At 31.2% G+C, this 12126-nt stretch overlaps 1 protein-coding gene across 1 annotated transcript; it reads left to right on the plus strand.

Annotated features, from left to right (window-relative positions):
- Positions 1-6382: 6382 nt before the first annotated feature.
- On the plus strand, positions 6383-12085 carry tapbpl (TAP binding protein like). The gene is made up of 8 exons (XM_028469797.1): positions 6383-6650; positions 8447-8659; positions 8742-9011; positions 9094-9294; positions 9913-10077; positions 10172-10269; positions 11442-11667; positions 11750-12085. The coding sequence occupies exons 1-8, from the start codon at positions 6605-6607 to the stop codon at positions 11815-11817; spliced, it is 1287 nt and encodes a 428-aa protein (XP_028325598.1). The 5' UTR covers positions 6383-6604; the 3' UTR covers positions 11818-12085.
- The last annotated feature ends 41 nt before the right edge of the window (positions 12086-12126 follow it).

Raw genomic sequence — 12126 nt, forward strand, 5'->3', positions numbered from 1 at the left:
GTCTTTTTTTTTTTTTTTAGGTAAGACTGTAACAAGGCATAAAACTGTTAAAAATTTTTTTTAGGTAGGACTATAATGTGGCATAAATTTGGCTTTTTTTGCGGTAAAACTATAGCGTGGAATAAAATTGGCTTTTTTTTTTTTTTTTTTGCAGTAAAACTATAGCATGGCATAAATTTGTGTGATTTATAATTTTTTTTTTTTTTTTTGAAGTAAGACTGTAGTATGGCAAAAATTTGGCTTTTTTGAAGTAAGACTGTAGTAAGGCATAAATTTGTCAAATTTTTTTTTTTTTTTTTTTAGGTAAGACTATAGTATGGCATAAATTTGGCTTTTTTTGCGGTAAAACTATAGTGTGGCATAAAATTGGCTTTTTTTTTTTTGCAGTAAGACTATAGTATGGCATAAATTTGTGTGATTTATAATTTTTTTTTTTTTTTGAAGTAAGACTATAGTATGGCATAAATTTGTAAACTTTTTTTTATCTTATAAGTAAGACTATAGTATGAGATGTCCAGAAAACATCTCAGAAGAGTTCAATCAATAGTGTAGTGGTCAATGTGGTGAACTTATAATCAGTGGATCTCTGGTTCAAACCCAACCTAGTCCGTCTCTGTATTATGTTAATCATCAAAGGTTTCAAAATGTCCAGAAATATGTTTTGAGGTTAAGGCATGACTTTGAGCAAACTTTTTTTTTCGAGGTAAGACTATAGTATGGCCAAAAAATGTAAAATAAAAAAGGTTTTTTTTGGGTAAGAGTATAGTATGGCATAAATTTGTCTTTTTTTTTTTTTAGGTAAGACTGTAACAAGGCATAAAACTGTTGAATTTTTTTTTTAGTTAGGACTATAGTGTGGCATAAATTTGGCTTTTTTGCGGTAAAACTATAGTGTGGCATAAAATTGGCTTTTTTTTTTTTTTTTTGTAGTAAAACTATAGTATGGCATAAATTTGTGTGATTTATAATTTTTTTTTTTTTTTTTTTGAAGTAAGACTGTAGTATGGCAAAAATTAGGCTTTTTTGAAGTAAGACTGTAGTAAGGCATAAATTTGTCAAATTTTTTTTTTTTTTTTTTTTTTGAAGTAAGACTGTAGTAAGGCATAAATTTGTCAAATTTTTTTTTTTTTTTTTTAGGTAAGACTATAGTGTGGCATAAATTTGGCTTTCTTTGCGGTAAAACTATAGTGTGGCATAAAATTGGCTTTTTTTTTTTTTGAGGTAAGACTATAGCATGGCAAAAATTTGTGCAAAAAATAATTTTCTTTTTTTTTTTTGAAGTAAGACTATAGTAGGGCAAAAATTTGTCAAATTTTTTTTTTTTTTTTTGAAGTAAGACTGTAGTAAGGCATAAATTTGTCAAATTTTTTTTTTTTTTTTTTAGGTAAGACTATAGTGTGGCATAAATTTGTGTGATTTATAATTTTTTTTTTTTTTTTGAAGTAAGACTGTAGTAAGGCATAAATTTGTCAAATTTTTTTTTTTTTTTTTTTTTTTAGGTAAGACTATAGTATGGCATAAATTTGTCTTTTTTTTGCTTTTGAAGTAAGACTATAGTAGGGCAAAAATTTGTCAAATTTTTTTTTTTTTTTTTTGAAGTAAGACTGTAGTAAGGCATAAATTTGTCAATTTTTTTTTTTTTTCTTTAGGTAAGACTATAGTGTGGCATAAATTTGTCTTTCTTTGCGGTAAAACTATAGTGTGGCATAAAATTGGCTTTTTTTTTTTTTTTGCAGTAAGACTATACCATGGCATAAATTTGTGTGATTTATAATTTTTTTTTTTTTTTTGAAGTAAGACTGTAGTATGGCAAAAATTTGGCTTTTTTGAAGTAAGACTGTAGTAAGGCATAAATTTGTCAAATTTTTTTTTTTTTTTTTTTTTTTTTAGGTAAGACTATAGTATGGCATAAATTTGTCTTTTTTTTGCTTTTGAGGTAAGACTATAGCATGGCAAAAATTTGTGCCAAAAAAAAATTTTCTTTTTTTTTTTTTTGAAGTAAGACTATAGTAGGGCAAAAATTTGTCAAATTTTTTTTTTTTTCTTTTGAAGTAAGACTGTAGTAAGGCATAAATTTGTCAAATTTTTTTTTTTTTTTTTTTAGGTAAGACTATAGTGTGGCATAAATTTGTGTGATTTATAATTTTTTTTTTTTTTTTTTTGAAGTAAGACTATAGTATGGCATAAATTTGTCTTTTTTTTGCTTTTGAGGTAAGACTATAGCATGGCATAAATTTGTCTTTCTTTGCGGTAAAACTATAGTGTGGCATAAAATTGGCTTTTTTTTTTTTTTTTGCAGTAAGACTATAGCATGGCATAAATTTGTGTGATTTATAATTTTTTTTTTTTTTTGAAGTAAGACTATAGTATGGCATAAATTTGTAAACTTTTTTTTATCTTATAAGTAAGACTATAGTATGAGATGTCCAGAAAACATCTCAGAAGAGTTCAATCAATAGTGTAGTGGTCAATGTGGTGAACTTATAATCAGTGGATCTCTGGTTCAAACCCAACCCAGTCCGTCTCTGTATTATGTTAATCATCAAAGGTTTCAAAATGTCTAGAAATATGTTTTGAGGTTAAGGCATGACTTTGAGCAAACTTTTTTTTTTGAGGTAAGACTATAGTATGGCCAAAAAATGTAAAAAAAAAAGGGGGTTTTTTGCGGTAAGAGTATAGTATGGCATAAATTTGTCTTTTTTTTTTTTTAGGTAAGACTGTAACAAGGCATAAAACTGTTGAAATTTTTTTTTAGGTAGGACTATAGTGTGGCATAAATTTGGCTTTTTTTGCAGTAAAACTATAGCGTGGCATAAAATTGGCTTTTTTTTTCTTTTTTTTTTGCAGTAAAACTATAGTATGGCATAAATTTGTGTGATTTATAATTTTTTTTTTTTTTTTGAAGTAAGACTGTAGTATGGCAAAAATGTGGCTTTTTTGAAGTAAGACTGTAGTAAGGCATAAATTTGTCAAATTTTTTTTTTTTTTTTTTTTAGGTAAGACTATAGTGTGGCATAAATTTGGCTTTTTTTGCGGTAAAACTATAGTGTGGCATAAATTTGTGTGATTTATAATTTTTTTTTTTTATTTGAAGTAAGACTAGTATGGCAAAAATTTGGCTTTTTTGAGGTAAGACTATAGTAAGGCATACATTTGTCTTTTTTTCGCTTCTAGGTAAGACTATAGCATGGTAAAAATTTGTGAAAAATATATATATATTTTTTTTTTTTTGCAGTAAAACTATAGTATGGCATAAATTTGTGTGATTTATAATTATTTTTTTTTTTGAAGTAAGACTGTAGTATGGCAAAAATTAGGCTTTTTTGAAGTAAGACTGTAGTAAGGCATAAATTTGTCAAATTTTTTTTTTTTTAGGTAAAAAATTTTTTAGGTAAAAATTTGTGCAAAATATAATTTTTTTTTTTTTTTTTTTTTTTTTTTTGAAGTAAGACTGTAGTAAGGCATAAATTTGTCAAATTTTTTTTTTTTTTTTTTTTTTAGGTAAGACTATAGTGTGGCATAAATTTGTGTGATTTATAATTTTTTTTTTTTTTTTTTTGGAAGTAAGACTATAGTATGGCATAAATTTGTAAACTCTTTTTTAGCTCATAAGTAAGACTATAGTATGAGATGTCCAGAAAACATTCTGAAAAGAGTTCAATCAATAGTGTAGTGGTCAATGTGGTGAACTTATAATCAGTGGATCTCTGGTTCAAACCCAACCTAGTCCGTCTCTGTATTATGTTAGTCATGAAAGGTTGCAAAATGTTCAGAAATATGTTTTGAGGTTAAGGCATGACTTTGAGCAAACTTTTTTTTTCGAGGTAAGACTATAGTATGGCCAAAAAATGTAAAATAAAAAAGGTTTTTTTTGCGGTAAGAGTATAGTATGGCATAAATTTGTCTTTTTTTTTTTTTTAGGTACGACTGTAACAAGGCATAAAACTGTTGAAATTTTTTTTTAGGTAGGACTATAGTGTGGCATAAATTTGTGTGATTTCTAATTTTTTTTTTTTTTTTTGAAGTAAGACTGTAGTATGGCAAAAATGTGGCTTTCTTGAGGTAAGACTATAGTAAGGCATACATTTGTCTTTTTTTTGCTTCTAGGTAAGACTATAGCATGGTAAAAATTTGTGCAAAATATAATTTTTTTTTTTTTTTTTTTTTTGAAGTAAGACTGTAGTAAGGCATAAATTTGTCAAATTTTTTTTTTTTTTTTTAGGTAAGACTATAGTGGCATAAATTTGTGTGATTTATAATTTTTTTTTTTTTTTGAAGTAAGACTATAGTATGGCATAAATTTGTCTTTTTTTTGCTTTTGAGGTAAGACTATAGCATGGCAAAAATTTGTGCAAAAAATAATTTTCTTTTTTTTTTTGAAGTAAGACTATAGTATGGCAAAAATTTGTCACATTTTTTTTTTTTTTTTAGGTAAGACTATAGTGTGGCATAAATTTGGCTTTTTTTGCGGTAAAACTATAGTGTGGCATAAATTTGTGTGATTTATAATTTTTTTTTTTTTTTTTTTTTTGGGAAGTAAGACTGTAGTATGGCAAAAATTAGGCTTTTTTGAAGTAAGACTGTAGTAAGGCATAAATTTGTCAAATTTTTTTTTTTTTTTTTAGGAAAGACTATAGTGTGGCATAAATTTGGCTTTTTTTGCGGTAAAACTATAGTGTGGCATAAAATTTCTTTTTTTTTTTTTTTTTTTTTGCAGTAAAACTATAGTATGGCATAAATTTGTGTGATTTATAATTTTTTTTTTTTTAGGTGAGACTATAGTATGACATAAATTTGTGGGTTTTGAGGTAAGAGTAGAGAATGGCATAAATTTGTTTCTTTTTTTCTTCTTCTTTTGAGGTAATATTTATATTATGGCATAAAATTGGCTTTCTTTTTTTTTTTTTAAAGTAAGACTGTAGTAAGGCATAAATTTGTCAAATTTTTTTTTTTTTTTAGGTAAGACTATAGTATGGCATAAATTTGTCTTTTTTTTGCTTTTGAGGTAAGACTGTAGTATGGCAAAAATTTGGCTTTTTTGAGGTAAGACTATAGTGAGGCATACATTTGTCCAATTTTTTATTATTTTTTATTTCATTATTTTTAAGTAAGACCATAGTAAGGCATAAATGTGTGGTTTTTTTAGGTAAGACTATAGAATGGCATAAATTTGTTTCTTTTTTTCTTCTTCTTTTGAGGTAAGAATATAGTATGGCATAAATTTGTCTTTTTTTGTTTTGCTTTTTAGGTAAGACTATAGCGTGGCAAAAATTATATATAAATATAAAATGTTTCTTTTAACTTTTTTATCTTGGAAAATGTTATGAAAGTCATGTAGTGGTCATTATGGTAAGCTTATAATTAGTGGTCTCAGGTTCAATCCCAATCTAATCCATCTATGTATTATCTTAATCATTTAAGGTTTTAAAATGTCCAGAAATATGTTTTGAGGTTAAGGCATGACTTTGTGCGAATTTTTTTTTTTGAGGTAAGACTATAGTATGGCCAAAAATGTAAAAAAAAAAATTTTTTGAAGCAAAACTATAATAAGGCATAAGACTCTCGAGAATTTTTTTTTTAGGTAAGACTAAGGCAGGGCATTTGGCTTATTTTTCCTTTTTTTTTTTTTGAGGTAAGACTATAGTATGGCATTTTTTTTAGGAAAGACTAAAGCATGGCATTAATTTGGCTTTTTTTTTTTTTTTTTTTTTTGAGGTAAGACTGTAATAAGACATGAGACTGTCGAGAATTTTTTTTTTAGGTAAGACTAAAGTATGGCATAAATTTGGCTTTTTTTTTCTTTCTTTGAGGTAGGACTAAAGCATGGCAATAATTTAGATTTTTTTTTTTTAGGTCAGGCTATAGTAAGGCATACCATTGTCGAGAAAAACTATTTTGAGGTAAGACAATAGTATGGCATAAATTTGTAAAATAAATATATCTTATATATATATATTCTGTTAAAAAATAAATGATTGCCCATTTTTTATTATTCATTATTTTTTATTATTTGTCCTCTATTTTCCATCTTAAACCGGACACAAGTCTTCATGTTACAGTGTTTTTTAAGGCTCACGCTGAATTGAACAAATCCTATTTTTTCATCTTTGCAAATGCAAGCTTTTAAAGGAGCTGGAATGTTTCAGTTATATTTTTTCCTATGCAATCTTGTGTTTTTTTTTTTTTTACATTATCTATTAAATCTATCTATCGATCTATATTTTAGATCTAACAAATAGAATATAATGTTTTTCGATTTTTGTTTTGGGGTTACATCACAAAAGAAGATTAACCCTGGTTGTTTGTGTGACTCGTATTGACATTTTTTTGCTTTCACTTTTGGTCACGAAGCTGCTGTTTGCGCATGCGCAAAAAAACGCAATCGTTTCCTGGTTTATTTATTTTTGAATAATGTAATTATTTGTTTATTAGTTAGAGTTTACGTTCGTGATATTTTTTATATCATTTTCATGCTTTATTTCTTATTGTAAAAATATGGCAGAGACACAATAATGTTTTGAACGGTAAAATCAAAAGTGAAAGCACTGGCAGTCATTTTTTCATTGTTATTCTATTGCACGCGTCAACCTTCTCTTCAAGGATAATGATCCAAATAATTTTACTTGGATACTTCATGATGTGCGTTTGCGGTAGGTTTTAAAAGGTTGTTCCTTTTTTCCTAATGATATTTCTATTATTATTACTGAAATTTTTCTTTCTTTCTTTAAATAGAGATTTGTTATTAACCTCATGTATAAGCAAGGTTTATAGGTTTCCCTTATCAGATACTAAAATGCATGCGTTATCATGCAGCTTTGTATGAGCGAATGATAAATAGCCATTGATTACAACAAGTGTAATGACAGAGGTCAGGTGTAAAGAGTACCGATATAACCCACTCAAGTACAAGTACAACTTAAGTCATACATAAAATACTCAACAACAAGTAAAAAGTCGCACAATTAAATAGTACTTAAAGTAAAAGTTACGAGTTACTTTGATCCCCATGTTAATTTTGGTAATACATCTTGCCACGGTTTCCTTGCATACAGTGAACATCTCATGTATAAACTTAAAAAGGAAGAGACCAAATCTAGCTAGATTCTCAACTGGTGGGTCGGGACCCAAATGTGGGTCGCAAACAGCTGGTCACAAATAAATAAATACTTAATGTCTCTCATGTTGGACTTGTCTTTTACTTCGAAAGACATTTTTATTTTGACAGGCATGCTGTGGAATGCATGTTGCACAGGAAAATATGTAGATTTATGTTTTTTTTTAAAAAAAAGATCATATATGTGGGTTTTCAACATCTATTTTTTTAAAAACGTAATTTGGTTGGTTGAATTCTAAAAAAAATCTGGGTCGCAATTTAATGACCGTGACAAAATGTGGGTCCCAGGGTGAGACCAGTTGAGAACCCCTGATCTAAAACATGCTGATTATGGGCCCTCGAGAACGTGCAATAGAAATACTGAAAGCATCCCTTTCAGTAGGGATGTAACGATTAATCGTAAGGCAGTTAAAAATCGATTCATAGGTATCACGGTTGACATCGATACTTTGAAAATTGAATCGCAGTTTTTTAAACAGCAGAGGGCGCTATATATATTTATCCCTTCTCTTGTCCAGCAGTGTACGCGGCGGGCAGAATCTGCTACTCTCTTCTACTCTTAAACATGTTCATAAGTGATTCCTTACCCCTTTAGCACCGAAAGAATCCCTGAAATATTACGTGAATATCTGTAAAAGTTCTGTTTTTCTATTAGCTCTGTTTGCTAGCATAGCATTTCTTCTTCACTGCTAGAATAACCAACCGACCACTGGGTTACCAGCGCCCTCTGCTGGTCCAAACAAATATCTGACGTAAATCAGCTCAATGACTGTTTTTTTTTTTTTTTTTTTAAGTCTAATTGTTAAGGTACAAAATACATTTTCAGTTGCACTTTAAAAAGAAAAAGAACTATTATGCAGTTTTGCATTGTTTATTAAAGAACCAGAATCTAAATTAATAGGCTTCTTCTTCATTTGTATTATTCCTTTATTTATTTCATTCAAGATTTATTTTTAGTTAAATTGCATTGTTTTGAATAGTTTATCAAGGGTTTCTTTTGATAATGAAAAATAAAAGAAAAATAGCACAGTATTTTCTAGTTTTTTCCCCCAAAATAATAAAGGAATATTTTTCAGTCATTTGTGTCCAGTCCCATTTTGTAAAATAAATCGTGAGAGAATCGTATCGTAAACTTAGTATCATGAATCGAATCGTATCGGGAGTTGAGTGAATCGTTACATCCCTACCTTTCAGTAAACAGTTTTTCCAAGAATCAGGAATAGGTTTATATTGTATACTTATGTATTTCAAATCCATTGTAATCAAAGATGAACAACTACAAGTTGAAGATAATTTTCTAAATAATGAAATGATCATTTTCTCTGCTTGCAGCTGCTGAGGTTGTGGACATTGTACTTTCCTGTACTTTGGTGGAGGAAGGATCTGGACTTGGTGGAAATGGAGGCAGTTCTCTCTTTGGACGGACTCCAGTCACCCTCGTCTTACGAGATATTGAAATTGGTTCTGATCAATCACCTGACACGCTCACTCCTTTTTTCCCGCCTTTAGTCCCCAATCCAGATTTAATCGTGTTTGAGACCAAAGGTTTGTCTTCCCATCTGTGTATGAAAGAGTTTAGTGTGCAAACTAAACCCAAAGCTGAAATTCTCTTGTTGCTCTGTGGCAGTGTCGACTCCAGGGATCTTTGACGCACACGTTTTGCTCCACGCTGAATGCAATGATCAGGAAGTGACTTGTGAAATAAGTCTTTACTCTCCCCCGGGTAGCCAGAAAGGCTCAGATCCAGCTCATTTTTTGGTGTCGCTCAATATAAAGGAAGTGGATTTCAGCACAACACTAATTCTGCAGACGCTGACAGTTGAGAAAAACGAGTTGACACTGATTCAAAACAAACTTGGTCTCCCACTTAGCCAGACGGGGACTGTCCTGACTAAATGTGAGTAAGGAAAATAATTATATTTTATTGCTTTTCAATGCAAAAATGTCCTTCTCAACACTGGATCTTTCTTCTTTGTCAGTGATATTTGTGGTGTTTTCCAACGTGAAGTTCGTATCGGCGCTCGTCCACGGGGATACTGTGCTTTACTGTGGTTTCAAGCAGCCGGCGGTCCCACTGGGACAGGAAGTGACTGTCGAATGGCGACTGCAGCACAGAGGGAAAGGCAAGAAAGTGGTTGAAATGAAGACAAAGCTGGATGACAAGGAGCTGAACCCAGAAGGTGGGCAAGTGTTTATCCCCAGAATGCTACAATGGCTTTCTAGTTAAATAAATCTAAGCAGGTTCCTGAGGCCCATGCGGTGCACAAGGTAAAAAACACATGATCAATTGCAATTTAACTCTAAATTATGAATTAACCTCATAAAGGTGTGGAAGATGAATAAAGAAAACAAAGATATTATATATATATATGAATCAGGAAAAAAAGGGTCATTTCAGTGTATATATGATTTTTAGCATTCACATTGTTATTTGTTTATAGAAGGAAAGAAACTACAGAAAAAATGTATACTTAAAGAGCAGTTTTTTCTTCTTTTTTTTACATATTTTGTGTCAGCAAAGTACTTACTTTTGGAGTAAATCCTGCTGTAGGAAATTATCAAAATCATTTTTGGTAACACGTTACTTGAAGTTTTATACATATGGCTGACATTACGTCGTCATTATCTGTCATTTGCATGAATAAGGTGTCATTAAGTGTCGTTTGCTAAATTATGACACCTTTCACTAAAATATGACACCTTTTATGTATAAAACTTCAAGTAAAGTGCAAAGAGAAAAATGGTCATAAGCAAAGACTGATTCCAGGACAATGTGTCTCTGGTTCATTATCATCTAGTGCACAGTGAGAGAAAGGACTCTAGCCTTGATGCAGATGGTCTTCGTTATGGTAACGCATCGGTTACACTAAACAAGCTGAAAGTTTTGGACGAGGGAACCTACATCTGCACAGTCGGCATCGGACAGTTCTTTGCCCAGCAGGTCATTCAGCTCAAGTTATTTCGTAAGGTTCAAGACTCATCTTTCTAACCACTCAAACATCCTCAGACAGCATGTGCTCTCTGTTCATTGTTTCTTTTTCTTTTGTTTATTTCTAGAGTCGCCATATATTTCCCTGTCAGAGGACAAGCTGGTACTGGAGTCACCTCACACACTGATTTGTCACTGCTCTAAATTCTACCCTTTAGATGCTCAGGTCAGTCTCTGTTGGCTTTAGCTGTTAACACTAAGTCTACTTGTTTCTCAGTTTGTGAAGTAAAAATATACAGGGATTTTATCTAATGATGTGTGTTGATGTAATAACGTGTTAAAGACTCAAACCTACGAAAGATTGAGGCATCTTTGGTGCCTTGGGTTTCTTCACGTGGTTGTGTTCAAAATCGTATACTAACGTACTACTCAGACTAAGTCTGATGTCAAAATGAGTATGTAGTGCTCATATGTTCGTCAGTATGGAAAGATTGAGTATGCAAGGAATACCCAGATGTATACTATATTGGGAAATTTTTTAGGTATGCACAGTGGGCATACTAGTCATACTCAACTTCCCCATGATGCATTGCAAGTGGAACGTAAAATCGTCCTGGGACCGGTGTCATGTACTGAGTTCATATCTTACTGAGATTGTATATGGGCATGCCTGCACATGCGCACTACCCTAAAATTAATTTTTGCTAAAAAAAAAAATCATTTTTGTTTATCTTTGGACACGTGTTTTATTTGTTTATTGGATTATGTTAGGGTTAGGGTTAGAGTTAGAGTTATAATCTCAGTACGGAGGTAAACACAGTATGTGACACCGGCTTCAAGCTAAAAGTCAAACATTCCCTTTTCAAAATAAAAGCATCTCTTCTTGTCTTCTGTTAGTTTTTAACGCTTTTGTAAATAGGGTTCTTGTTTTGAAGTTAACTGGAAGTTCAGTCAGTAGCACAATGGTGGGTCTCCAAAAATCTTCAAAATGTTGGCATGAAATGTGTTTCCGCGAGTTTTATGGATCAAATGTGCACGTTGATATTTTCTTTGGTCACTTTCTTGCTTAAAATGTTTCCAGAACTTTCAAAGGTGGAGAATCAACAGAGATATTTAACCTCGGTGTGCTTCAGGTTTTTGTTATTGTAGTTTCAAAATGCAATGTATACTTCATTGGGAATGCTCATCATAATCATCCAAACTATAGTAGACAGTATATACTTATTGAGTTTGTAATGCATAGTACGTTAGTACGCATTTTCGAAAACAGCCTTAGAATGTGTGTCTGTGATAGTTTGCCACTGTGTGCAAGCTGTGTGATGGACTTCAGGCCTTTGAGTTCAAAGTGTAATAAAATTCATTAAAAATTCTTTACTTTTTGTGCTCTTTGTATTCCAGATGGAGTGGTTTACACTTTCTCCAACAGACACAGAGCCTAAACCCTTCCCACAAGAAGGCTCCTTGTCAGGCCATCGACAGCACGGGGACGGAACGTTCTCCCAATCGTCTCAAATCACAGTACAGCCAACCCTCGCCCCAGGTACCAAAGTCACCTGCAGAGTGACCCATGAGGCTTTTGACTCTCCAGTCCATGTCAGTGCGACAGTACAAAGGCCTGATTCAGGTATTTACCACCAGCATAATGACATATCTAACATCTGTTGCTGTAAGTTATACTTAACTGGTCCTATTGGTTTTGATTACAGATTCATACTGGTGGTTTCTGGGTTTCCTGATCATCACTGTGCTCTTCTTCTACCAAGTTATGAGATAGATTTGTCAAACCATGCATGTAGACTAGTTTGAGTCTCTAAGGTGTTACTGCTTTGAATGACTGTGTGTAAAATCTTTGGTATTGATTGTGAGGAAAAAAACAAATTTTTGTTGGATAATCTAGGTGGGTTATGATGGTATCATGCTTTGGCTTAGTATTTTTTAAAATGTAATTATTATTATTGTAAAGTTGTCAAACTTAAAATTCAGCCTCCCAAACCCATCTTTGGTCATACTAAATGGTGTAATAAATTGGTTTTAACTTTGAACTGGCTATTTTTTGTCCTTCAGCTAGAAAAATAGAAAATTA

This window comes from Gouania willdenowi, chromosome 16 (genome assembly GCF_900634775.1).
Source record: "Gouania willdenowi chromosome 16, fGouWil2.1, whole genome shotgun sequence".
NCBI classification, from domain to species: Eukaryota; Metazoa; Chordata; class Actinopteri; order Blenniiformes; family Gobiesocidae; genus Gouania; species Gouania willdenowi.

Excerpts from the sequence above, each read along its gene's own strand:
- tapbpl (XM_028469797.1), top strand. The coding sequence starts at position 6,605 with ATGATCCAAATAATTTTACTTGGATACTTCATGATGTGCGTTTGCG. Across the intron at positions 9,295-9,912 it reads CAAGGAGCTGAACCCAGAAG|TGCACAGTGAGAGAAAGGAC; the intron begins GTGGGCAAGTGT and ends ATTATCATCTAG. Across the intron at positions 11,668-11,749 it reads AGTACAAAGGCCTGATTCAG|ATTCATACTGGTGGTTTCTG; the intron begins GTATTTACCACC and ends TTTTGATTACAG.